The sequence below is a fragment of the Dipodascopsis tothii genome (genome assembly GCF_038497935.1).
Source record: "Dipodascopsis tothii strain CBS 759.85 unplaced genomic scaffold V1510scaffold_17, whole genome shotgun sequence".
NCBI classification, from domain to species: Eukaryota; Fungi; Ascomycota; class Lipomycetes; order Lipomycetales; family Lipomycetaceae; genus Neoaidaea; species Neoaidaea tothii.
The window spans coordinates 177839-202471 of record NW_027118001.1 but is presented as its reverse complement, the minus strand read 5'-3'; the positions used below and the strand labels follow the sequence as shown (position 1 = coordinate 202471).

The window sequence follows — 24633 nt, the reverse complement described above, 5'->3', positions numbered from 1 at the left end:
GCCAGCACCGGCCTGGCCAGCCCCGGCGGCTGGTCCGCGCGCGGCTCGGACGCGCGCGGCTCGGACGCCGGCCGCCGGCCGTCGTTCGCCTTCCTCGACGACCAGCCCCAGGTCAAGTCCTGGGACGAGCTGCTCAACAACGTCAACCTGGCGACCGAGCGGTTCATGGACTCGCTGCGCGAGGAGCGCAAGAACATCTACATCCAGCGCATCCGCGAGATCGCCGACGAGGTCTCGTACGTGCTCATCGCCGCGGGCTTCCCCGGCTTCTCGGTCGCGCCGTCCGACGGCCAGTACTACCCGCACTTCCGGCAGTTCATGTCGGCGATCTCCAAGCTCGCGCTGTCGGCGCACCTGGGCTCGGTCGACGCGCCGCCGACCAACATGGAGATGCGGTGCCTGGTCGAGACCGAGCTGCTCGTCATCGGCGTCTCGCGGTTCATCCAGATCGCTCGCGCAGGCCGCAATGAGAAGATCGGACGGATCGTGCCCGGGTTCGTGCACGGCTCGCACTCGGGCGGCAACTGGTCCGGCAACGGGCTGTTTGCGGACGACGACGGCGCCGACACCGGCTTCGGCCACCCCAAGCGCTTCAAGCGGTTCTCGTCGCCGGGCATCCAGCCCGACAACAAGCTGCTGGAGACCGCGGACCAGCAGAAGTCGCTGATCGTGGGCTCGATCCGCGAGATCACCAAGAGCCTGACGCCGGCGTACTCGCGCGCCGGCTGCGAGGAGGCGGTGGTGCGGCAGCTGCTGCAGACGGTCAACTACGTCCGCAACTTCCTGAACCTGCTCGAGAGCGTCTCGCTGGTGGCGCTGACCAAGCCGATGCGCTCGCCCACGGTGGCCGACTACAACAACGCCAAGCAGCTGCTGTACGACAACCTGGCCGCGTTCGTCATCGCCGGCCAGGGCCTGGTCGGGTTCTACCCGGCGTCGCAGGTCGCGCAGCACCTGGACGCGCTCCACGAGGGCTGCCGCAACCTGGACAAGGCCGTGCAGGGCATCTTCTTCACGATCCAGTTCGTCGTCGAGGAGCGCGAGCTGCGCAGCGCGTCCGGCAACTTCCTGAGCCGGCGGCCGAGCGAGCCGGCCGAGCAGACGTCGTACTTCGACGCCATGGACGTGACGGGCAGCGGCATGCTGTCGCCGGGCGGCGCGCCCAACTCGCGGCGCGAGCAGAAGATCAAGAAGTTCTTCGGCGACGACGTGCCGGGCTCGTTCGCGCTGCTGACCAAGGAGCGCGAGGAGACGCCGTGGTTCCTGGGCATCGAGCACGAGGACGAGATCTCGTACGACTCGGAGGGCAAGGTCAAGGGCGGCACGCTGGTCGCGCTGATCGAGCGGCTGACGCGGCACGACTTCCTGGACACGTCGTTCAACGCCACGTTCCTGCTCACGTACCGCAGCTTCACGACGTCCGCGCGGTTCTTCGACGAGCTCGTCAAGCGCTTCACGATCCAGCCGCCGGACGGCCTCGAGGTCCACCAGTTCGAGCTCTGGGTCGAGCGCAAGCAGGTCCCCATCCGGCTGCGCGTGTTCAACGTCCTCAAGACGTGGCTCGAGCAGTACTGGCTCGACATCCAGGACGAGATGGGCGACAAGGCGTCGCTCCACCAGCTGCTCGAGTCCATCAACGTCTTCATCTTCCAGATCTCCCAGCAGGGCTTCCCCGGCTGCGACACGCTCCTCAGCATGATCGACCAGCGCCTCCAGGGCCAGGACGTCTCCCGGCGCGTGATCCAGTCCGCGGCCGGCCAGGTGCCGCCGCCGATCCTGCCCAAGAACATGAAGAAGATCAAGTTCACGTACATCGACGCGCTCGAGATCGCCCGCCAGCTGACGCTGCTCGAGTCCAAGCTGTACGGCCGCATCAAGCACCTCGAGTGCCTCAACCGCGCGTGGAACGACGGCAAGGGCACGCGCTCGGCCGAGCACATCAAGTCGCTCATCCGCAGCTCGAACCAGCTCACCAACTGGGTCGCGTACTCGATCCTGACCCAGGCCGACATGAAGAAGCGCGTCAACGTGATCAAGCACTTCATCATGGTCGCCGAGAACTGCCGGCAGCTCAACAACTTCTCGTCGATGACGTCCATCATCTCGGCGCTGTTCTCGTCGACCATCCACCGGCTGCGCCGCACCTGGGAGAACGTGCCCCAGCGCTTCCACACCATCCTCGACAACCTCAACGCGCTCATGAACTCGTCGCGCAACTTCCGCGACTACCGCGACATGCTCAAGTTCGTCAACCCGCCGTGCGTGCCCTTCTTCGGCGTGTACCTGACCGACCTGACCTTCATCGAGGACGGCAACACCGACATGGTCGTCGACCAGCCGAACATGATCAACTTCTCCAAGCGGACAAAGTCCGCGGCCGTGATCCGCGCCATCCAGCAGTACCAGTCCGTGCCGTACGCGCTCAAGCTCGTGCCCGAGCTGCAGACGTTCATCCAGCAGAGCTTTGCGCGCGCGCCGGCCATCGACGAGATGTACGACCTCTCACTCAACATGGAGCCGCGCGAGCGCGACGACGAGAAGATCTCTAGAATGCTGCAGGACACCGGGTTCTTGTAGCCCGCGGATTAGTGCTAGCCAATACACGCTTACGCGACCACCTGCCGCCGCGCCATGGCGAACGTGTCGTCGAGGTCGTCGTCGGCCTGCGTCACGTTGTCGGCCCAGTCGCGCTGCTCGGCGCCCTCGATCAGCCGCCGGACGCGCTCGTCGTCGTCGACGGGCTCGGCCTCGTCGCTGTCGTCGAGGTAGCCGACGACGAGGGCGCCGCGGGGCGCGCTGACGACGACCCGGAGCATGGCCTCGAGGGAGTCGTCCGCGCCGGCCGGCGGCCCCGTGTGCACCCAGCCGGCGCCGGCGACGCTGTCGAGCGCGCCGGCCTCGACCGGCACGGCCAGCCGCGCGGGCAGCCGCCACGCCGAGTTCCACACGTAGACCGCGTCCGAACGGTCGCCGCGCTGGCCGCAGACGGCGAGGAGCAGCGCCGACCGCTGCGGACACCACTTGACGGCCTGGACGGGCTGGAGGAAGACGACGTTGGCCGCCAGCAGCGGCACGGCGCCGGCCTCGAGCGCCCAGATCCACAGCGTGGTCGGGTGCAGCCGGCACGTCGTCGCCAGGTACGCGCCGTCCGGCGAAAACGCGAGCGTGAACCCGGCCTGGTCGGGCTTGTGGGCCGCCAGCGGCACCGCCGCAAACGCCCGTTTGACTGCCGTCAGCGCGGCCGCCGTGCGCACACTTACACCGCGTCTGGGCCGAGTCCTGCTCGACAAAGACCTGGTCCGTGTTCTGGGCCAGCACCGCCCGGTGGCCGAGGACCATGGCCGGCCGGAATGTCGTCGTATTCAGGCACAAAACGTCGCGGCCGAGACCGGCGACGGCCAGCAGGTTGCCCGACGGCGACCACGCCAGCGCGGACGCACCCAGGCTGTCACCCGGCGCCGTGTATGTCCGATAAAGCGTCCCGGTGGCCGTGTAAATGGCCACTCTGAGCTCCAGCGCCATGTCGTAGCACGCCAGCCAGCGGCCGTCCGGCGACCACGCGTGGCCGGCCAGGTCGCGGATCGTGCGCAGTGGGAATGACACCACGGGCTGCGCGTTGCCGTCCAGCACGGTCATGTAGTCCTGCGAGACGGGCCGTGTGACCACAGTCAGATGGCGGGCGCCGGACCGCGACGGCCGCAGCGACAGCGCCCGCACGTTGAAGATCTCGACCGACTGCCGCGTCGGCAGTGACCAGACTGCTGCAGCAATCTCAAAGGCCGACAGGAGGACGATCACGTTCGGCGTCGTGCCCCATTGCGCGGCCTCGATCGGCACGTTGGGGCCCCAGTTCTTCTGCTCGACCACGACGTGGCCGGGCGCACGGTCGCGGCCGCCTTCCTCGCCGAGCTCGTCCAGATCAAAGACGTGGACGGCGTCGGTGCCGGCCACAAGCAGCCGCGGCACCGAGTCTTCCGGGTCCTGGCCGCCAACGTACCAGACCGGGGGCCGGCCGCGGCAGCTCGCGTCGAGATCGAGCTGGAACTTGAGTGCCAGCGACCGCGTGGACCGCACGAGCAGCACCACGCGGCCACGGGCCGGTTTGCTGGTCGCGGCGGCGATGCCGGCTGGTCCGGCCGGCGGCTCAGGCGCGGGCAGCTGCGCGACGGACGCCAGGAACCGGCCGGATGGAGCGACGACGGGCGCGGTGGCACCGAGAGGACGCGGGCTGATGTCGTCGTGCGTGATCGTGTCGGAGAAGTCCATGGCGGCGGCGGCCGTCGATCTGGGCGAGAGGCGGCGGCAAGCGCGTGAATGTTTGATAGAGCGTGCGGCGCAACGTGCGGCGCGCGCGATAAACAATGAGCGTTGCCAGGGCAACGGACGCCGTTGGGTGCCCGGGTAACAACGGGGCACGTGCTGCGGTTTCCATGGCAACGTTGTATGACGCATCCTTGTCTCGCCGCCTCGGGATCTGCCAGCCGGCGACGAAAATTCTTTTCTCCCTCACTTCACACGCAGACACGGGCGCTTAAGGATATATCCGGCGCACGCATAAACACAATGCCGGTAAGTGGCTACGCGGGTGAACGCTGGGCCGGAGCGGAAACCGCGGGCCCGCCTGGGGCCGCCGGATCTGGCCGGACGCGTGCGGCTCAGGCGTGCGGCCGCGGCTGGCCGGGTCCGGGTCGGGTCCGGGCGGACCGCGCGGCGCAGCCGGCACGGGTCAGGCGGCCGGCGGGGCGTCGGCCGGGTCGCCGGCCGCGCGGCGTGCGGCGTCGGGCTTGCTGACCGCCAGATGTTCATCGAAAGCAATCACCTGGGAAACCGCGAGCGGTCCGAGGACTGGCGGAGTAAGTCTCTCCGCGTGCCCGCTGACTCCAGTTCGCGGCTACAACCCGCTCACGCCGCCGGACCTGCTCCAGCACGAGTTCCGCCAGACCGAGCGGTCTAAGGAGATCGTCTTTCGCGGGCGCGAGGACACGATCCAGATCCTCGACGGCAACGACGACCGGCTGCTGGTCGTCGTCGGCCCCTGCTCGATCCACAGCCCCGAGGCCGCGCTCGACTACGCCGACCGGCTCGTCCCCCTGGTCGAGAAGCACAAGGACAAGCTGCTGATCGTCATGCGCGCGTACCTCGAGAAGCCGCGCACGACCGTTGGCTGGAAGGGCCTGATCAACGACCCCAACATGGACGGCTCGTTCGAGATCAACAAGGGCCTGAAGATCGCCCGCGAGCTCTTTGTCAAGCTCACCGAGAAGGTGCCCATTGCCGGCGAGATGCTGGACACGATCTCGCCGCAGTTCCTGGCCGACCTGTTCTCGGTCGGCGCGATCGGCGCGCGCACGACCGAGTCGCAGCTGCACCGCGAGCTGGCCTCGGGGCTGTCGTTCCCGGTCGGGTTCAAGAACGGCACCGACGGCCTGGTCGACGTGGCGATCGACGCCATGCGCGCCTCGTCCAACCCGCACCACTTCCTGTCGGTGACCAAGCCCGGTGTCGTCGCCATCGTCGGCACCGCGGGCAACCACGACACGTTCGTCATCCTGCGCGGCGGCAAGAACGGCACCAACTTTGACGCCAAGAGCGTCCAGCAGGCCAAGCAGAAGATCACCTCGAGCAAGCTCTTCTCGGACGCCGAGACCGAGACGCGCAAGCGCCGTGGCCCGCGCGTCATGATTGACTGCTCGCACGGCAACTCGTCCAAGGACTACCGCAACCAGCCCAAGGTCGCCGAGGCCGTTGCCGCCCAGCTGCGCGCGGGCGAGACCGGCATCCTCGGCGTCATGGTCGAGAGCTTCATTGTTGAGGGCCGCCAGGACATCCCCAAGGAGGGCCCGGCCACGCTGGAGTACGGCAAGTCCGTGACGGACGCCTGCATCTCGTGGGAGACCACTGTCGAGGTGCTGGACAACCTGGCGAAGGCCGTTGAGGAGCGCCGGAAGGTCGTGGGCGCGGCTGCCGAGGCCGCGGACGCCGTCGACGCGCCTGCCGGCGCCAAGCGCAAGCGCGAGGAGGACAAGTAGCCAATAAAAGTACTGTTCAGCGAGCGAGCCCGCGGCAGGGTGCGGGGGCCGCCAGCCGCACGACGTGCGGCTCACAAGCCGCACACTGTGCGGCTGCCAGACCCCTGGCGGAGGCGGCCGTGCGCCCCATGAGCCGCACACTGTGCGGCTGCAGACCTCATCGTGCGGCGGGAGCGCTCTGCCGGCGCCCGTCGGGTCACACCCCGCGGACAGCCGCACGCACATCGTCCGGCTTCCGGCCGGGCGCATCCTCTCGGCAGTCGCCGTCAGCGGCTCACGAGCCGCCGGCCGGGCCCACCGGCCCACACCGGCCCAGGAAGTGTGTAAGATAGATTATAAATACATGCGCCGCACGCCGTGCGGCTCAAAAGTCGAGCACCAGTGTGCCCGCAATCTTCTCGAGGTCGTCGACCTCGAGCATGCGCTTGCGCGCGCCGTCCGCGCCCGCCGCGTCCTGGCGCGCGCGCTCAGACCGCCAGATGGCCTCGCGCGTGAAGATCCGCAGGTACTCGGCGGACGCGTCCAGGGTGGCTGCGTTCAGGCGGGTGTCGGCATGCTGAAAGTGCTCGGTGAAGATGCGCGCCAGCGTCTTGGTCGGGAACGTGGGCGGGCTGCCGTCCGGCTTGTCCGTGGCCGCGTCGGTGTCGGCCATGGAGCTGGGACGCGAGCGCGGCGCGGTTTTGGGCTGCGCCACAGCGCGCGCCAGATGTGGCACACGCGCACCAGCGCGCGACGCCGGTGCGCACGTGACTGGGACATCGACCGCGCTCCACCGCCCAGCGACCGGTGTGCCTGCTCGGACGAAGGCTAGACGGCGGACGCGGACATGCCGTCGGTATCGCCCCGCTCGGACCATAGCGCCGACATGGGCCCCGGACCCGGACCCGGGTCCGGACCCGAAACGACCAGAATCAAGGTACGTCCGGCAAAGAACCGCGCTGACGCAGACCAAGCTCCCTCGCCACGATCTGCCAGAGTCTGTGGGCACGCTCGTGGTCGGAAACGGCCCGGCAGCGCTGTTCCTGTCGTATCTGCTCTCGGGACACGTCCCCGAGTACCGGCGCGACGGTCCTGGCGGGCCCCATCCGGACACGCTCCTGGACGGTCTGCTCGGCAGCGGCCGACTGGACGACGCGCTGCTGGACAACGCGGACCTGGCCGAGCACCTGACGTCCGGCAACCGTGTGCTGGGCTCGGCCGTCGCCGCCACCGTGAGCTCGTTTGTTGACGAGCTGGTGGCGCCGGGCATCGACCACGACGTGCGTGGGGCCCGCACCAAGACCCGCGTGCGGTGGCGGGCCGAGCCAGCGGCCGCAGTCGACCACATCGTCGTCGGCACGAGCTTCGCGCCGGGCGGGCAGTGGTCGGACGCCGACGTGAGTGTGCGCACGCTCAGCTACGCCGAGATGCTGTCGCTGCCGGGCTACACCTTTGAGGCGTTCTACGAGACAAAGTACGGCCAGCCGTTGCCGGAGTATCTGCGGCCTCTGCGGTCGGACGTGGCCGAGTACTACTCCGCGTACGCGCGGCACGTCGGCGTGGCCGACCGGCTCTACACGCATCACACGGTGCTGTCGCTGCGGCGGAGCTCTGGCGCCGGCAAGCGCCGTTTCTCGGCCGTGGTGCAGGCACACGACACCGAGCGCGTCGCCGTCGTCTTCGCGGACCGGGTCGTGCTGGCCACGGGCGTGTACTCGCACCAGATCCCGCCGGACCCGGTGCTGGCGCCGCTGCTGCTGCGGCCTCCGGGCCCGGCCAAGACCGCGCTCGTGATCGGGTCGGGCTTCTCGGCGGCGGACGCGATCCTGGTCGCGCCGCCAGACCAGCGCATCGTGCATGTCTACAAGTGGGACCCGCACGTGCGGCCGTCGCCGCTGCGCTCGTGCCATCGGGAGGCGTACCCGGAGTACGCCAGCCTGTACCGGCTAATGCGGCTGGCCGCGGCCGGCCGGCCGGTGCCGCCGGCGGACGTGACGACCGAGTTCGGAGCGCACGTGGCCGCGCTGGCTGGCCGGTACGAGGGCATCGCCAACGGCCGCGTGGTGGCAGCAACCGCCGACTCGGTCGACGTGGCCGCCGGCGACGCGGTTCTGCGGCGGTCGGTCGACGAGCTCAAGTCGTTTGTGGGGCGCATCGGCATCATCTCGTACCTGTCCGCAGACCTGCGGACCGAGCTCGGCTGCACACCGGACCAGATCTGGGCGACCAAGGAGACGTTTGCCGCCGGCGTGGCTGCGCGCGCGCGCGGCCGCGGGCCGCGGGCCGAGGCGACCTACGGCCTCGAGGCCGCGCCGGACGTGTTTCTGGCCGGCAGCCTGGCAGGCACGACGCTCGTGCGGCACGTGCTGGGCGGGTGCGTGGTCGTCGCCGGCGTGATTCGCCGGGCGAGCGCGTGATCTGTACATAAATGCATCTATTCTACATCCGCTTCTGGGCGTCCTTGTAATCGCGGTCGCGACGCTCGGCGACGCGCGAGAGAAAGTCCTGCTTGTGCAGGTATCCGTCCTTGTTGAACTTGTTGAGGTCGTCGCCGATGCCTTCCTGGCGGACGAACGAGTCCCAGTCCATCTTGGACTTTTCGAGCGTGTTGAGCTTGGTGGGCTTGCCCTTGGCTGCCAGCGCGTCAAGGGAAGACTTTTTGCGGCGAGGCGGGCCGCGGGGGGCCGAGGCGGTGGCCGAGGCGGTGGCGGTGGCCGAGCCGGACGCGGCGGAGGCCTGGGCGGAGGCCTGGGCAGAGGCGTGGCCGCTGGGGCTGGTGTTGCCGGAGACCGAGGCTGAGGCCGAGGCTGAGCCGGCACGTGAGACGGACGCGGACGCGGTCGCGGTGAGCCGGTCCGGACGGGGGTCCGGACCGGGTCCGCCGTGGCCGGCCGGGTCGGCCGCACCCGGCGCGGCGGTGGCACCCGGGTCGGCCGGCGGGTCGACCGCCGCCGGGTCGGTCGCACCCGCGCCGCCCTGCGCCTGCGCCGCCAGGTACTCGCGGGCCTCGGCCGAGTCCCGCGGCACGCGCTTCTCCTCGGTCACCAGCTGCTTGGCGAACTCGTACGTGCGCTTGATGGTCACGTAGTCGTCTGCCGCGGCCGCCGCCGGCCGCACGGCGCTGTCGGCGCGCATCGACGCAAACAACGCATCGGCGTCGATAGTGGCGCGGCCGTGGGCCTTGGGCCGCTTCGCGCCCTCGCCGGCCGCGCGCTGGGCACGGGTCAGGATCCGATCCGGGTCGCCGGCCACGACCCGGGTCGATGCGCTCGCCACAGTGTGCTCGTCGCCAGAGGCCGACGCTGAGTCGCGGCGGCGCTTCCGCGGCGGCTCGTCGTCGTCGCTGGCGTCTGACCCGGACGCGTCCGACGGCGCGTCGGGGTCAAAGTCGTCGTCGTCTGACTCGCGGTAGTCGTCGTCGGCCGGCGGCCGGTCGTCCGCAGGCGCCGGCGGCCGGTCGGCCGCGGGCGAGGTTGCGTTGGCGTCCGTTGAAGCCATCAGAGCTGGCGGGCCAGGGCCGCTGGACGGGGGCAAGTCGTTCGACCGCCACAAGGCTGATCGATCCGCGTCGCCACTCGGTCCGGTGCGCCGTCGGTCTGCGCACGCGTTGTCGTCGGTCTGTCCGCCGTCGCCCGTGCACGCTAGCCGTCCAGTCGATGGCACGGCGGCGGATGGTTGATGGGATGAGTCAGTCGGGCGTGGCCGATAAAGTTGCCGAAAATTTTCTGGCGGCCGACAGTTACGAACCCCGCGACCACGCCAGCGACCGCGGACCAGGCCGGACGACGGGCGACGACTTGCGACGACGTGGACGAGCGTGAACAGACGATGGCAGTGACCGGATCAACCACGGTGGGCGTGCTGGCGCTGCAGGGCGCGTTTGCCGAGCACGTCAAGCACCTCAAGGCGGCGGCCAAGGGCGCGGCCAAGCAGCGGCCGGGCCGGGTGGACGTGGTGGAGGTGCGGACGGCGGAGGAGCTGGCGCGGTGCGACGCGCTTGTGATTCCAGGTAGGTGGCGGGCGCGCGGGCGCTGACGGCAGGCGGCGAGAGCACGGCCATCAGCCTGATCGCGGCGCGGACGGGGCTGCTGGACCCGCTGCGCAAGTTCGTGCGGATCGACCGCAAGCCCGTGTGGGGCACGTGTGCGGGCATGATCCTGCTGGCGGACGAGGCGACCAAGACGCAGCGCGGCGCGCAGGACCTGGTCGGCGGCCTGGACGTGCGCGTGCACCGCAACCACTTTGGCCGCCAGACCGAGTCGTTCTCAGCGCCACTGGAGATGCCGTTCCTGGGCGCGCCCACGACCTACGGGGACGCCGACACGTTCGAGGGCGTGTTTATCCGGGCGCCGGTGGTCGAGTGCCTTCTGGCCGGCGACGTCCCGCCGGCGACGGGCGAGATGGTGGCGGCGCCGACGGCGGCCGAGCTGGCGACGCTGGTGGGCGCGGCCGAGACGACGCGGCCGCCGGTCGAGGTCCTGTGCTCGCTGGAGCGCGCGGACCGCGGCGAGCGCGTGATCGTGGCCGTGCGCCAGGGCAGCGTGTTTGGCACGAGCTTCCACCCGGAGCTGACGGCGGACACGCGACTGCACGAATGGTGGCTCCGCGAGTGTGTTCTAGGACATTAAGTATGTACAATGCGCCGCACGCTGTGCGGCGCCGCACGAGCCCGGTGGCGTCGTGACAGGTCAGGGGTGCGGCGGGGATGCATACAGCCGCACGCCGTGCGGCGCTCCGCCGGCCGCATTTAGCCGCAATACAGCCACGCCATATAGCCGCCATATAGCCGCCGCATGTAGCCGCAGCCGCCGCGCACCAGCGCGCTTCACCGCGCGCGCGTGCTGAACCGCCGGACGGCCTCCGCCAGGCGTGACGACCACAGGTCCCGCGGCAGGTGTGCGTGCAGGTGGTCGACCACGCGCGCCACGGCCTCAAACGCGCGCTGCGACAGCTGCTGCTGGTCCGACAGCATGTTCGCCTCGTCGATGATGAAGTAGTAAGTGTAGTAGTTCGGCGCCAGCGGCGTGCGCGCGTCCGCCGACCCTGTTGCCGCCAGCTCCACCAGCCGGTCAAAGTATTCGACCGCGGCCTCCACATGGCCCCGTCGGCACAGGCCACGCACCATCTGATTGAACAGCGGCACGGTCAGGTCTGCCGGCCGGATCATGTCAAACAGCACGGCCGCGTTGGCCATGCTGGTGTTGTCGTCGCCGGCCGCATCCAGCTCGGCGTTGAGCAGGATCGAGTATGTGGCCACGGTGGGCTCCACGCCGCGCTCGCGCATGGCCGCGTAGATCTTGTGCAGTGCCGCGAGCGGCACGCCCGTGGGCGACTTGGCCAGGCCGTCCATGAGCGCGTTGTAGGCTGTGCTGTTGAGCTCGATGCCCTGGGCCTGCATCTCGACCAGAATGTCGTTCACCTGGCCCTGCAGGCGGTCGTCTGCCGGCGCCGAGTACGGCGTCCGCGACGGCCCCGATCCGACGACCTTGAACAGCGCATCCAGGACCGAGACGTAGGTGGCCACGTCCGGCCGGATGCCGTTCCGAGACATGTACCCGAGCAGCCGCTGGGCCTCGGCGAAGTCCCGTCGGAACGCGTACGCAGCCAGGAACGTGTTGCATGTCACCAGGTCGGCCTCCAGACCAGCGCGGTCGCGCATGTAGGCCAGCAGCTTGCTCGGCGATTGCGCCGGCCGCGACGCCCGCAGCAGATGCTTGAACGCGGTGTTGAACATGACCACCGTCGGCGCGACCGTGCCGGCCGGAACGCCGTCAAGCGGCGAGTCCGGGCGTGTGCGGCGCTCGCACACGTCAAAGAGAAGGTCCAGAGCGGCGTCGGTCCGGCCGGCGGCAAAATAGCCGTTGATGAGCGTCGCCACCGTGGTCTCGTCCGGCGCCACGCCGGATTCGCGCATCAGGCCGTAGACCGTGTCGACCAGCTCGCCAATGTACCGCTGATGCAGGTGTGCGCGGTACCGCCGCTTGTCGAAATTGCCGCGCAGGTGGTCCGGCACGGTCACACCTTCGTCCATGACGGGCCGAACCAGCGTCGCCGCGTTGAGCACACGGTTCCACAGCGTCACCGACAGCGTGTTGCCGTCCTCGCGCATGTCGTCCATGACGCCAAACGCGGCCGCCGGCTGGCGCATCTTGATGAACGCGTCCATGAAGGCTGCGTAGGTCTTTTCGGGCACAAACCCGGCCGCGCCGCGGCCGTGCGCCGCGTTGTAGCTGCCAGGACCCCACAGCACCGTCCGCGGGTCCTCCAGGTACACGGCGGGCCGGGCAGACTCGAGCAGGAGGGCGTCCGCGGCCATGTTGTCGACCGCGGCCGTTTCGTGCGTTCGCAGTTCGGCCAGCAGAGCTTCGACATCGCCGGTGAATTGGTGCCGCAATGCGTGCCGCACGCCGCGCAGGACCTGGTACAGCTGCTGCAGTTTGTCGCTGCTGCTGCTGCTGCGCCCGGCCAGCTCGTAGATGAACAAGACGTACCGATCGTCGGCCGGCTCGAGCAGCAACATCTCCAGCCGGAGGGTCTCGGACGTCAGGTAGAACGCCCAGCGGTCCGGCAGGCCGTACTGGGTGCGCAGGCGCTCGAGCATCTCGCGCGTGTGAGGGATTGCGGCCGCCGGGCCGCCCTCGTAGTCGCCGCCGATGATGTGCTTGACCACGGCCGGGTCGGCCGTGTACTTGAACTTCCGGCTGACGATGTACTCGAGCACGTCGCGCAATCGCTTCTCGTTGGCTGCCGACCGGTACTTGGATGTCGCGCGGAGGCTGGCCCGGCTCTTGGCCTTGCCGAGGACCGAGCCGGGCGGCAGGAGGGCGACCTTGCGAAGGACGCCCAGAACGGTCTCGCGCAGCTTGACTGGCACTTTCTTGAGCAGGCCGGCGTCCTCGAGCGCGGCGTAGCCGGCGCCGTCGTCGCCGGCGCTGCCGAGGACCGTGCCGGGCGGTGTGATGTCGATGACGCCGGCGGTCGGCCGGTGCGGTCCGCGTTCGCTGGAGAGAAGGCGCAGAGCGCCGGCGGCGGCGGGCGCGCGGGGGGGCCAGAGCGTCCGGGACACGCTGGCGCGGGCCAGGGCAGCCCGGCCGGGGCCCGCCGGCCGCCACGCACGCGCGCAGAGCGCCACGAGGGCGCGATCAGAGCCTGTGCCGCGCATTCTGCTGGGTCCGGTGCAGAAAAAATTGCGGACACGTGATAGGTGCAAGAGTTACCCGGCTGGGAGCTGCCGCGGAGTTACCCTCGCCTGGACTTACCCGGGCCGGGCACGCGCCGTCCAGCTGACGCGCTGACGTCACCGCCCACCGACGATCGGCTCAGGCACGGCTGCCCCGCGACCCCGCTGTGTCACGGCCCCGGGTTCGAACGAGTGGGACGGCCTGCGAGACGCTGGTGCGGAACTACGCTGCGAAATCCGGCAGTCGTGCTCGCGCGACGCTGCACAATGGTTCGAGCTTGCCACCCGGCGCTTGCGGCGGTAGCGGGCCTGCGTTGGCGGGGCTTGGCGGCTCCGGGCTGCGGCCGCGCGCCGCCGGGCCGACCGAAGCCCGCCGCGTGCGTGGCCCTGGCCGTCGCCAGGGCGGGACGTGCCGCGCGGGTGTTCGTGGGACCGCGGCGAGGCCGCGGCCGTGCCGCAGGGCGTGCCGCAGGGCCTGTCGCAGGGCCTGTCGCAGGGCCGCCGGTCGTCCGATCGACAGCGCCCTGCGCCGGACGGTCCCCGAGCGCGAGCGTTACGGTAATTTCCCGGCTCAGCTAGCGCGGCCGTGATGGCCTGCGGCCGACGCACGGCGCTGGCGCGGCGGCGCTAGCCGCGATCAGTAGGGAGCAGACGCTCCCGATCGGCAGGTGGCCTAGCGCGCTGCGGGTTACACGAGACAAGCAACGGAGCTGCACAGGCCGGCGCAGTCGGCCCGAGGATCGAGGGCTACTGGTCGCGCGAGGGCGCGGGGCCGGCCTGGGCGACTCCAGCCGCCGCCGGGCCCTTACTGGGCGCCGCTGCCGTTGGCCCGTGGCTCGGCGGACCCGGGGCTCGTCGGCTCGGCGGCCCCGCGGCTCCTGTCGACCGCCCTGCTCGTGCCAGCGCGGCCGGTTTCCTCGCTCGGAGCCGACGTCATCGCGCTACTGTTACCGGACTGCGGCTGGGTTGCTCGGACAGTCGCTATGACGAAAGCTACTGCACCCGCCGCTAGCGCCGATATTTGATTTCATTGTGCAGACTAGCGCCGACGCAGAGCGCACGCCTTGCCCCATGGGCCCCGCCCACCCGGCCTGTTACGGTTTAGCGCCTATCCCCGGATTTTCTTAATTCCACAGTTGGCGAATTTGCAAACTCTAAACGACTTCGCAACTCGGCCGGCGGCCGCCTACGCGGCGGCCGCGCCCTGCGCGCGAAGCGCCCTGACGTGACCCGGCGGCACGGCCGCAGGGGCGAAGCTGGCGCGCGTGCGCGCCCGGGGCCGCAGGTGGAGCCCGCCGGCGGGGGGAAGATAGCCGGGTACGGTGCCTGGCCGGCCGCTGGCTCGGCTCGGCGACGTCCGCGCGTGGGCGCGGTTGCCTCCGCGCGATTGCGCTGGCCGTGCGCGGCTGTCAGGCGGCCCCCGGCGGTCTCGGACCGCGGCGCGGCTGCCGCTGCGGCCGCCGCGGCCGCAGCGGCCGCCCAGCGCACACCCGGCCGCGGCTCCGCCGCCGCGCCGCCGACGTAGCTCCGCCAGCCCGCGCGGCCGCCCCGAGCGATCGGCGGGCGCCGACGCGCGATGAGGCGGGGTGGGCGCTAGCGGGAGCTTCGCCAAATTCTCGGCCATCGGTGGCCATCGGCTAGCGCTAGCGCGGCTCAAGTCACCCCGGACGGCAAGGCGGGGACGGTATGACGCGCCCCGGAAACGGCCGTCTGCGCAGACAATCGCCGGGGTGCGCTAGCCAGCTTGCCGTTTTCTTTCTTCGACCGTGGACTATAAGAGGGCACGCGGTCGCTGCCATTAAGGTTCCGAACACTATCAAGCTTTGCCTCCGGATCGCCGATAGAGACATATATACCGAGGCCTTGCACATTGGCACTGCATTCAAGATGATCAGCGAGAAGAGAAAGGAGGGCCCGTCGTCGACGCAGCACGAGAACCGGCGCGAGTCCACGTCGACGTCGTCGGTCGGCGAAAAGGGCCACGAGCCCCGGAAGGTGTCGGCGGCGCAGGCCAACAACCCGCTGTCGGGCCTCAGCCGGGAGGAGCTGCTGAACGCGGCGGACTACTACTGCGCGGAGCACGGGCTCGAGGCGGAGGTCGAGTACTTCCGCAAGGGCGCGCTGGCGGCGCAGGACCCGTCGCGGCTCGGAGCCGGGCTCGTCGACCTCACCGACGACGACCGCGCGATCCTCGAGTACGAGAGCAAGCACCCGTGGGCGCAGAGCAAGCAGCTGTACGCGCTCGTCGTGCTGTGCTCGGTGGCGGCCGCGGTGCAGGGCATGGACGAGACGGTGATCAACGGCGCGAACCTGTTCTACCCCAAGCACTTCGGCGTGGGCTCGGACTCGGACCACGACACGTGGATCGTGGGCCTGGTCAACTCGGGCCCGTACCTGTGCTGCGCGCTCGCGGGCTGCTGGATCTCGGACCCGATGAACAAGCTGCTCGGCCGGCGCGGCACGATCTTCTGGTCGTGCTTCATTGCGATGGCGACGTGCATCTGGTCGGCGTGCACCAACACGTGGTGGCACCTCTTCATCGCCCGGTTCTTCCTGGGCTTTGGCATCGGCGCCAAGTCGTCGACGGTCCCCGTGTACGCGGCCGAGTCGACGCCGGCGGGCGTGCGCGGCGCGCTCGTGATGATGTGGCAGATGTGGACCGCGTTCGGCATCATGCTGGGCTACGTGGCCGACGTGGCCTTCTACTACGTCAAGGACACGCACAACATCACCGGCCTCAACTGGCGGCTGATGCTGGCCTCGGCCATGTTCCCCGCCCTCGTCGTGTGCTCCCAGGTCTACTTCTGCCCGGAGTCGCCGCGCTGGTACATGGGCAAGAACCGCCACGCGGACGCGTTCAAGAGCATGTGCGCGCTGCGCACGCACAAGCTGCTGGCCGCGCGCGACCAGTTCTACATGAACGTGCTGCTGATCGAGGAGAACAACCTGCAGGTGGGCACGCTGCGCCGGCTCAAGGAGATGTTCACGGTCGCGCGCAACCGCCACGCGGCGCAGGCGTCGTGGATCGTCATGTTCATGCAGCAGTTCTGCGGCGTCAACGTCATTGCGTACTACTCGTCCACCATCTTCTCCGAGGGCGGCTTCTCGGACATCTCCGCGCTGCTGGCGTCCATGGGCTTCGGCATCATCAACTTCCTCTTTGCGATCCCGGCCATCTACACCATCGACACCTTCGGCCGCCGCAACCTGCTGCTCGTCACCTTCCCGTGCATGTGCCTCGCCCTGCTCTTCACCGGCTTCTCGTTCTACATCCCGGCCAAGACCGCGCGCACGGCCTGCGTCGCCCTGGGCATCTACATCTTTGGCATCTTCTACTCGCCCGGCGCCGGCCCGGTCCCGTTCACCTACTCGGCCGAGGCCTTCCCGCTCTACATCCGCGACCTGGGCATGTCGTTCGCCACCGCCACCACCTGGTTCTTCAACTTTGTGCTCGCCATCACCTGGCCGGCGCTCAAGAAGGCCTTCACGGCCCAGGGCGCCTTTGGCTGGTACGCGGCCTGGAACATGGTCGGCTTCTTCCTGGTCCTGTGGTTCGTACCCGAAACCAAGGCCCTCACCCTCGAGGAGCTCGACCATGTGTTTGCGATTCCGACCGCGAAGCACGCGTGCTACCAGAACCAGAAGCTGGTCAACAAGGTGCGCAAGAACGTGCTGGGCCGCGACGTGGCTCCGCTGAAGCCGCTCTACGACCTGTGAGTTAATTGGCGGGCTGCCTGGTGTTTTGGTTTATGATTGTACGGTACAAGAATACGATTTGATGACATGACCCCGCGTTGCGAACCCGACCGCGAACAGCGTAGCGAACAGCGGCGTGCCGCTGCGGCGCGGAGTGCTGGTCGTTGCCATGGCGACGCCCCACGTGCCGTTGCCACGGCGACCGCCACGTAGCCAGCCGCCCCCAGCCCCACCGGCGGCGGCGCCTCGTCTCCAGCCACACAGCAGCGGGCCGGGCGTCCTTACCCTGCCCTGTCGCAGGGCAGCTCCCCCGACAGAGTCGCCGCCGGACGTTCGCAGGCAGCAGTGGGTGAGCCTCCGGCGGCGACTCCGTCGAGGGTGGCTGCCCTGCGGGCAGGATCGGTGCGGATCTGCCGAAGGCAGCTACCCTCGACGGAGTCGCCGCCGGAGGCTCGTAGGGAGCCGCGGGCGAGCCTCCGGCGGCGACTCCGTCGAGGGTCGCTGCCTTCGGCAGTGAGCCGCACCGCGTGCGGCATATAGCCGCACCGCCTGCCCGCAGGGCAGCCACCCTCGACGGAGTCGCCGCCGGAGGCTCGCCCACTGCTGCCACGAGCCCGGCGGCGACTCCGTCGACAGTAGTGCCCTCGGCAGAGCCGCGCCACTCTGCCGCCCAGGCACCCAAGAGCCCCGGGCGGCGCAGCGTGCACAGCCGCATGCAGACGCGGTGGCTGTGCGGTGGGGCTAGCGGCGGGCATTACCCGCAGCTGGCAGTGGGCGCACGCGAGTGCCAAGTTTCAATTGCCGCTGGGATATGCCGCGTTGCCATGGCGACCCGCGTCGCTGGGATCGGACGCGTCGTCCGTGCAACCCGGCGGCGACCGAGCAGCGGCACGGCGACAACGGCGCCCGCGGCAGCGGCCGCGTGGCCGCGGACCAGAGGCCGGAGGGCGAACAGGCCCGTGCGCCAAGCGACCGCACTGCCACGGTCGACCGGGTCACGACGAAAATAGATTGCACGTGACGCCAGCCAACGTCGCTGTATCGCAAAGCTGGCAGCCGACGCCGTCTTTTATACAGCGCTCCGGGACCATGGAGCAGGCAAAGATGAGACCGCAGCGAAAGGACACGGACGAGGAGACCATGGCGTGGCCGGCGATGGGCGACTGGCGGCCTCGCACGCCGGCGTCGGTCGCAGACTCGCCGGACTCGGAGTACTTTGCGTGGACGCCAGCAACGCCCACGGCCCGGAACCGGCCGGCAGAGCTGCAGACGCCGGAGGCGGAGATCGCGCCGGCAGCACCGGAGCCGGCCACGCCGAGAGCCGCGGAGATGCGGGCGCCGGTGGCGGTGCCGGCGGCGGCAGCTGTCCAGATCGACGAGCCCGAGCTGGCGGACCGCCTGGGCCGGCTCGGGCTCGCGCCCGCGGCCGAGGACGCGGCCGAGGTCGAGCTCGAGGACCCGGCCGCGGTGGCCGTGCACACAATCGGCCCCGCGGTGGCCGCGGCCACGCGGGCAACGTCGCGGGAGGCGCTGGCGCCGATTCTGGCGGCCGCGTACGCGCGCGCGCGCGGGCTGGAGGCCGACGCGGACGCGCAGCTGGTGGCGCCGGACGCGGCCACGCTCGCCGTGCTGCGGCCGGCCGTGGGCGGCAGCGTGGCCGCGCTGCGCAAGGTGCGGACGATCCTGAACGTGCAGCGGGTGCTGGCGGTCCGGCGCGCGCAGCTCGCCGACAGCGCGGCCACGCTGCTGCAGCCCGCCACGGTCGTCGTGCTCGTGCGCGCGCTCGTCGCGCACTGGCGCTGGCGCAGCGACCAGCCCTTCGACGAGCTCTATCTGGCGGTCGTGCACTCGGCGCTCGCGCTCTGCCACCTGCTCAACATCGCGCCGTACCCCGACAAGGCGCAGCGCGTGGCCATCTACAGCCGGCTGGCCGAGCTCGAGCCGCGGTACCGGCTCCAGGACAAGTCCACGGTGTTTGTGCGCGAGCTGGTCATGGCCACGCGGCCCCGCGCCGCGCCCACGCTGGTCCAGCGGCTGCTCGACCGCGCCGGCACGCTCACGCAGGCGCGCGTCGTGGCCGAGGTCGCCGGCGCCGTCGCCGGCGCGATCGCGCCCGACTGGATCGAGCGGCTGCTGCTGATCGAGGAGTGCGCGCGCACGCCCGAGCTGCCCCTGGTCGCCCACGTCCTCGACACGTGCACCCAGCTCTTCGACGAGACCGTGCGCGCGCAGACGCCGCCGACGTTCCGCGTGCGCGACATCACCACCGACGTCGTCGACGGCACCCGGCTGTCGGCCCGCGGCGCCCGCGAGGCCTACATGCTCGGCCTCCTGGACGTGCTGCGGGCGTCCGTCTCGGAGGCGTACCCTGCGCCGATGCAGGTGCGCGTGCTCAAGTTCTCGGCGCAGCTGCTCAAGCGGATGCAGTTCGCGCGCGTGGCCGAGGACATCCAGAAGAAGCTGTACGTGCTGCCGGACCCGAGCGTTGTGGCGCCGTGGCCACCGCCACAGGCCGGGCCGGGCCTGCGGCGCAAGCCGTCGACGTCATTGGGCATGGACCCTGCGGCGTTCCCGGGGGCGCGGGTGGCGCAGGAGCTGGCCGCGCTGATCACGTGCCCGCTCGCCCACGAGCCCGCGCCCGACATGGTCACGGTCTCGTGCGGCCACACCTTCTCGCGCGCGTGGATCGACGGCTGGCTGGCGTCGACCGGGCGGTGCCCGGTGTGCCGCCGCCAGAACGTGTCCATCGTCGGGCCCGCGATGTGGACCGAGAGCGTGCGCGACCTGATCCGGGCCATCGACACCAACACGCCCGCGCCGCCCGCGCCGCCGCCGGCGGTCGTCGTCGGCGTCTATCTCTCGGCCGCCGCGGTCGTCGTCGGCGCCATGTTCGACCGCGCCGAGGGCATCGTGCTGCTGCGCAACTGGAACGCGGCCGCCAGCTTCGCGGCGCCGCCCGTGGTCTACGAGAACGCGGCCGGCCAGGTCGTGGGCTGGGGCGGCAACGTGCGCGCGGCGTACAGCAAGCAGGCGCCGGCGCGGACGCGCCACGTGTGCGCGCGGCCGTTCTCGGCGATGCACATGACGTTCTTCCTGCGCAAGCTGCGCGACAAGGTGGCCGCGTTCCTGCAGGCCGAGATGCCGGACGTGGGCGCGAGCGTGCGGTACGTGTTCGGCGTGTCGGACGTGCTGTGCCCGGCCGGCGCGGACGGCGTGGCCAACGTGCCGGACTGCTTCCTGCGCCAGTGCCTGGCCGCGGCGGGCTGGGACCTGGCCGCGGTGGAGCTGGCGCCCGAGACCAAGTGCGCGGCCGTGTTTGCGATCGACGAGAACTCGGGCGGGGTGCGCAGCCCGCACGACGTGCTGCACATGGTGTCGTGGGACTACTTTGGCGTGTCGCAGCGCGCGTACCGGCTGTGCTTCGAGGACCGGTTCAGCGTGGCCGACGAGGGCGGCGCCGGCGACGCGGCGATCGACGGGCTGCTGGCGGACGAGCTCGTGGCGCGCGTGGACGAGGTGCTGGCGGCCGCCGTGGGCGAGCCGTACACGCGGCGGCGCGCGGACGTGCTGGCGCGCGTGCGCGCGTCCGTGGCGGCCAAGTGCGTGGCCGACGGCGACTTCTTCGAGTGCATCCCCGCGTCGCGCGCGGTGCTGCACCGCGTCAACCGCCTCGAGACGGTGCCGCTGGACACGGCCGACCAGGACCCGTCGCTGCAGGACCTGCTGCACATCGCGTTCCACGCCAAGAAGCACACGATCGTGCTCGGCCTGGACGACAGCGCGCGGCTGCCGGACGTGGACGTGCGCGAGCACGGCAGCCGCCAGATGCACTACATCGCCGAGCAGGACCTGCTGCTCGTGCCGTCGTTCGAGGTCGCGCGCTGCATGAACGTGGCGGCCACGAAGGCCCTGGCGTCGGTGCCGGCGGCGCTCAACGGCGGCGCCCGAACGGTGAGTCTCGGCCGAGCGAGCGCTGACGCAGACCCTCGCCGTCTTCGGCTCGTGCCCCGACAACATCTCGCTGCTGAGCCAGCTGCCGGGCTGGATCAACTCGGACGCGTTCGCGCGGGCGCGGCCGCACGCGCTGCTGACCATGCGCGGCGTGGACGCGGCCGCGGACGAGCGCCTGCTGCGCCCCGACGCCCCGGCGCGCTCGCGCTCGCCGTCGCCGCGGCCGCGCAGCCCCTGCGCCAGCCCGCCGCCGCGCGCGCCGTCGCCCCGGCTCTTTGTCGAGCGGCTGCTGCCCCGCCGCGACCGCGACGACCGCCGCGACGACCGCCGCGACGACGAGGCCGCGCTCGTCTCGGTCCGCGACCTCCTCGACATCGGCGTCGACCCCGCCAAGGGCAAGGGCAGCGCCCAGGTCGCCCTCGACGGCCTCTGGCTCATGTGCGGCATGGTTCTGGCCGGCGAGGCCTAACAATTCATTACTACTTGGACTTGGGCACCATGTTCGGCAGCGGCCCGTACGGCGTGATCGAGAACGGGTTGATCTGCTTGTGGCTGCGCGTGTAGTGGTACTTGATGTGGTCGAAGTTCGTCGTCCGGCTGAACTCGGGGTAGTCCCAGTACAGGTGGCGCAGCCAGTCGTGGATGTGCGGGTAGTCGTGGCGGATCATGCCGATGTTGCACTTGAAGTGCTGCACGTACACCGGGTCGAACCGCACGATCGTGGGGTACAGCCGGATGTCGGCCTCGGTCAGCTCGTCGCCGAGGAGGTACTTGCTCTTGGCGAGCATGGCCTCGACGCGGTCGAGCGACTCAAAGACCTTCTTGACGTGCGCGATGTACACGTCCTCCTGCGACGCGAACCCGGACTTGTACACGCCGTTGTTGATCGTGTCGTACACCCACTCGTTGACCTCGTCGATCTTGGCCTGGTCCGCGGGCTTGTAGAAGTTGATGCCGCGGTACTGCGGCTCGATGATGTCGTCGAACTGCGTGTAGAACATCCGGATGATCTCCGACGACTCGTTGTTGACGATCTGGCTGGTCTTCTTGTCCCAGAGCACCGGCACCGTGTACCGGCCGGTGTAGTCGGGGTTGACCTTGAAGTAGATGTCGCTCAGCCAGCTGGCGCCGTTGACGGGGTCGTCCGTGGCCCCGGGCGTGTCCGGCTTGAACCGCCAGCCGCCCTCGCCCATGTACCAGTCCACCACCGAGAGCGAGATGATGTCCGTGAGGCCCTTGAGCTCGCGCACGAGCGCGGTGCGGTGCGCCCAGGGACACGCCCACGAGATGTACAGGTGGTACCGGTCCTTCTCGGGCGTGAACTCCGATCCGGGCTCGCTCGAGATACAGTTGCGGAACACCGACTGCGGTCAGCCACGCCTGCGGGCGACTTACCGGCTTGCGGCGGAACTCGCCGTCGAGCGACGCATATCCGAGATGGGGGCTGTCGGCCATTGTCTGCGTCAGCGCGTCCGCGGGGCGCGTACCTTTGCTTTGAGACTAAACGGGCGCCTGGGCGTCAATTTTGGGCAGCTCACTTGGAGGCGGGCTGCTCGTGCGATCGCGGGGTGTTTCCAGAGGGGCTGATGCAGTCTGTCGGCTGCGATTCGTGCGATTGCTCGGCTTGAAGACAGCATGGGTCCGGGGTTTTATAGGTGACGATCTCCGGACTGGGAGTAAGCATGACAAAGCATGGCCGCTTTCATTGGGCTGCGCTTTAGTCACAGTTAGTCAGGGCGCCGCAGCTCGTGCGGCTCAGGACAGCGGCCAGCTCCCGGGTGCACGTGCAGCCCGCAGCTGGCGACCGCGGGCCGGGCGGGGGCCGGTGCGGCTATATGCCGCACGCCGTGCGGCTCACAGGCGCTCGCCGAAGCAGTCCGCCAACGGCTCGCCGAGCAGCCCGCCAAGCGGCACGTCCACGAGCCAGGCGGCCCCGGGCGAGACTAGCGGCCAGGGGCCGGCCAGAGTGGCGGCGACGAGTAGATCTCTCGGCTGTTCGCACAAAATGCGGCGCGCGTATTATTGTCCCTGCAGATCACCACTCGCTTAGGCTCGGCGAACCACCAGTCGCTCGGCTATATGTCCCACACCACGGCTTCCGAGAGCAGCTCCACAGGCGCTCGCAGGCGGCCTCCGGGGGGGAACTCGTCGAGGGTGGCTGCCCTGCGGCAGGCCGGAGCGGCTATATGCCGCACGCGGTGCGGCTCACTGCCGAAGGCAGCTACCCCCGACGGAGTCGCCGCCGGAGGCTCGTAGGCAAACCGGTGGGCGAGCCGGCGGCGGCGACTCCGTAGAGGGTGCTGCCCTGCGGGCAGGGGCACGGCGGCTATATGCCGCACGCGGTGCGGCTCACTGCCGAAGGCAGCCACCCCGACGGAGTCGCCGCCGGAGGCTCGTAGGCTTCCAGCTGGGCGAGCCTCAGGCTACGGCTCGTCGAGGTAGCTGCCGTGCGGGCAGGATGCTACAGAGGATCGGCTGCGGGTATGCGCCGCATGGCGTGCGGCTGGCCGCCGGCACCGGCCGGGGCAGGCGCGTCGCGGACTCGCAGGTGCGTCGAGGTGTCTATTGTACAGTACATGCAGATGATCAGCCGAGGTAGCCGACAGGCTCGGCGGCCTTGGCCGGGGCGTTGTAGCTCTTCTGGCGGGAGAGCTTCTCAAAGTCGTTTTTGTACTTGCGGTAGAGCAGGATGCAGGCCCGGGCGTCCTCGACAGACGAGTGCTCGGCGCCCTGGATGTCCTGGCCCAGGATCTCCTTGGCGAGCCGCTTGAGGCCGGGGGTGCGGCCCTTGGACAGCTTCTTGAAGTCGGGGTGCTTGGACGTGTCGCGGATCTGGCTGCGCGGGTGGGCGACCTGGAGCGCCTTGAGATCGTGGTTGATGGCGTGGCCGACCAGGACGCGGTCCTTGAGGATGTCCGAGACCACGGCCTGGACCTCTTCGAAGGAGCGGGCGCCGGCCATGTCCTCGGGGCGGACGCCCGAGACCCAGGTGCGCCAGTCGGTGACGCGCTCCTTGGGCCGCACAAAGCAGTCGAGCACGACCGTGCCGTGGAAGTTGACGATGGAGACGCGGGCCAGCGCAGACTCCTTGCCCTCGGGGCCGACGCCGACAAACTCGCAGTCGAGCGCGACGTACCGGCCGATCTCGCCCTTGGACTCGTCGATCTCGACCGGCCGGACCATCTTCTTGCCGCGGACCTTGGCCTTGGTCCTGTCGGCGGTCTCGGGGGCGTGCGCGCCGGGGAAGCCGAGATCGTCGCCGTAGGCCGCCTTCATGTCCTCCATCGAGATCCCGTTGTCGTCCGCCCACTCGAGCAGGCTGTCGAGGTCCTTGTGGCCGTGCTTGGTCACGCTGGCGGGCTTGGCCTTGGCCGATCCGGGCCGGGCCCGCTTTGCCGGCCGGGCCTCGGCGGCCGGCGTCTTGGCGGCCTGCAGTTTCGCCCAGTTGGACGACAGCTGCGTCGCTCCGGCCAGCACCGTCGCGGTCGACACCACCGACGGCGCCACCGACACGACCGCCTTCTTGGCCTTCTTGCCACGGTACTTGTACCCGGGACGCTTTTTCTTGGCCTGCCCTTCGGCCGCGGCCGGGGCTTCCGTCGGTTCGCTCATCGTGTGTAGGTCCGTCAGATCAGATCCGCTGGGACATGCAAAAAATTTGCTGTCACGTGCGCGCGCGTAACGCCGCACCGCGTGCGGCTCACTGCCCGCCCGCGGCGACTCCGTCGGGGGGCGCCTTCGGCAGTGAGCCGCACCGCGTGCGGCATATAGCCGCCGCGCTCTGCCCGCAGGGCAGCC

General features: G+C 70.0%; 12 protein-coding genes across 12 annotated transcripts; 6 read left to right on the top strand and 6 right to left on the bottom strand.

The window, feature by feature from the left end:
* The first annotated feature begins 9 nt into the window (after nt 1–9).
* On the top strand, nt 10–2617 carry V1510DRAFT_417887 (ras guanine nucleotide exchange factor domain-containing protein). Its single transcript, XM_066934035.1, has one exon. The coding sequence runs from the start codon at nt 166–168 to the stop codon at nt 2575–2577; it is 2412 nt and encodes an 803-aa protein (XP_066788651.1). The 5' UTR covers nt 10–165; the 3' UTR covers nt 2578–2617.
* V1510DRAFT_435381 (Quino protein amine dehydrogenase) lies at nt 2607–4659 on the bottom strand (the record flags this gene model as incomplete). The annotated part of the gene is made up of 2 exons (XM_066935548.1): nt 3261–4659; nt 2607–3226 (listed from the first exon to the last, which is right to left on the bottom strand). The coding sequence occupies exons 1-2, from the start codon at nt 4450–4452 to the stop codon at nt 2607–2609; spliced, it is 1812 nt and encodes a 603-aa protein (XP_066788650.1). The 5' UTR covers nt 4453–4659.
* Nucleotides 4660–4798: 139 nt separating this feature from the next.
* V1510DRAFT_407340 (2-dehydro-3-deoxy phosphoheptonate aldolase) lies at nt 4799–6029 on the top strand (the record flags this gene model as incomplete). Its single annotated transcript, XM_066932406.1, has 2 exons — nt 4799–4853; nt 4885–6029. 2 exons carry the CDS (start codon nt 4799–4801, stop codon nt 6027–6029), a joined length of 1200 nt encoding a protein of 399 aa, XP_066788649.1.
* A 320-nt stretch (nt 6030–6349) lies between these two features.
* Nucleotides 6350–6681, bottom strand: V1510DRAFT_430573 (centromere protein X; the record flags this gene model as incomplete). Its single annotated transcript, XM_066935377.1, has 1 exon — nt 6350–6681. One exon carries the CDS (start codon nt 6679–6681, stop codon nt 6394–6396), a length of 288 nt encoding a protein of 95 aa, XP_066788648.1. The 3' UTR covers nt 6350–6393.
* A 133-nt stretch (nt 6682–6814) lies between these two features.
* On the top strand, nt 6815–8398 carry V1510DRAFT_379085 (uncharacterized protein; the record flags this gene model as incomplete). Its single annotated transcript, XM_066931608.1, has 2 exons — nt 6815–6945; nt 6977–8398. Coding segments are annotated over exons 1-2 (1512 nt in total), but the record flags the coding sequence as incomplete, so codon positions are not given.
* On the bottom strand, nt 8384–9735 carry V1510DRAFT_445411 (bucentaur or craniofacial development-domain-containing protein). Its single transcript, XM_066935703.1, has 2 exons — nt 8975–9735; nt 8384–8803 (listed from the first exon to the last, which is right to left on the bottom strand). Exons 1-2 carry the CDS (start codon nt 9504–9506, stop codon nt 8448–8450), a joined length of 888 nt encoding a protein of 295 aa, XP_066788646.1. The 5' UTR covers nt 9507–9735; the 3' UTR covers nt 8384–8447.
* V1510DRAFT_135101 (pyridoxal biosynthesis protein PDX2) lies at nt 9672–11132 on the top strand. Its single transcript, XM_066930330.1, has 2 exons — nt 9672–10017; nt 10050–11132. The coding sequence occupies exons 1-2, from the start codon at nt 9837–9839 to the stop codon at nt 10634–10636; spliced, it is 768 nt and encodes a 255-aa protein (XP_066788645.1). The 5' UTR covers nt 9672–9836; the 3' UTR covers nt 10637–11132.
* Nucleotides 10735–13212, bottom strand: V1510DRAFT_135109 (uncharacterized protein). The gene has a single exon (XM_066930331.1). It carries the CDS (start codon nt 13168–13170, stop codon nt 10834–10836), a length of 2337 nt encoding a protein of 778 aa, XP_066788644.1. The 5' UTR covers nt 13171–13212; the 3' UTR covers nt 10735–10833.
* Nucleotides 13213–15005: 1793 nt separating this feature from the next.
* V1510DRAFT_417876 (uncharacterized protein) lies at nt 15006–16975 on the top strand. The gene has a single exon (XM_066934034.1). The coding sequence runs from the start codon at nt 15076–15078 to the stop codon at nt 16903–16905; it is 1830 nt and encodes a 609-aa protein (XP_066788643.1). The 5' UTR covers nt 15006–15075; the 3' UTR covers nt 16906–16975.
* A 1238-nt stretch (nt 16976–18213) lies between these two features.
* Nucleotides 18214–21304, top strand: V1510DRAFT_366099 (uncharacterized protein; the record flags this gene model as incomplete). Its single annotated transcript, XM_066931245.1, has 3 exons — nt 18214–20835; nt 20867–21048; nt 21241–21304. 3 exons carry the CDS (start codon nt 18214–18216, stop codon nt 21302–21304), a joined length of 2868 nt encoding a protein of 955 aa, XP_066788642.1.
* Nucleotides 21269–22602, bottom strand: V1510DRAFT_395243 (glutathione S-transferase). Its single transcript, XM_066931861.1, has 3 exons — nt 22323–22602; nt 22231–22293; nt 21269–22199 (listed from the first exon to the last, which is right to left on the bottom strand). The coding sequence occupies exons 1-3, from the start codon at nt 22470–22472 to the stop codon at nt 21315–21317; spliced, it is 1098 nt and encodes a 365-aa protein (XP_066788641.1). The 5' UTR covers nt 22473–22602; the 3' UTR covers nt 21269–21314.
* Nucleotides 22603–23367: 765 nt separating this feature from the next.
* Nucleotides 23368–24457, bottom strand: V1510DRAFT_417870 (ribonuclease H-like domain-containing protein). The gene has a single exon (XM_066934033.1). The coding sequence runs from the start codon at nt 24445–24447 to the stop codon at nt 23422–23424; it is 1026 nt and encodes a 341-aa protein (XP_066788640.1). The 5' UTR covers nt 24448–24457; the 3' UTR covers nt 23368–23421.
* Between the last annotated feature and the right edge of the window lie 176 nt (nt 24458–24633).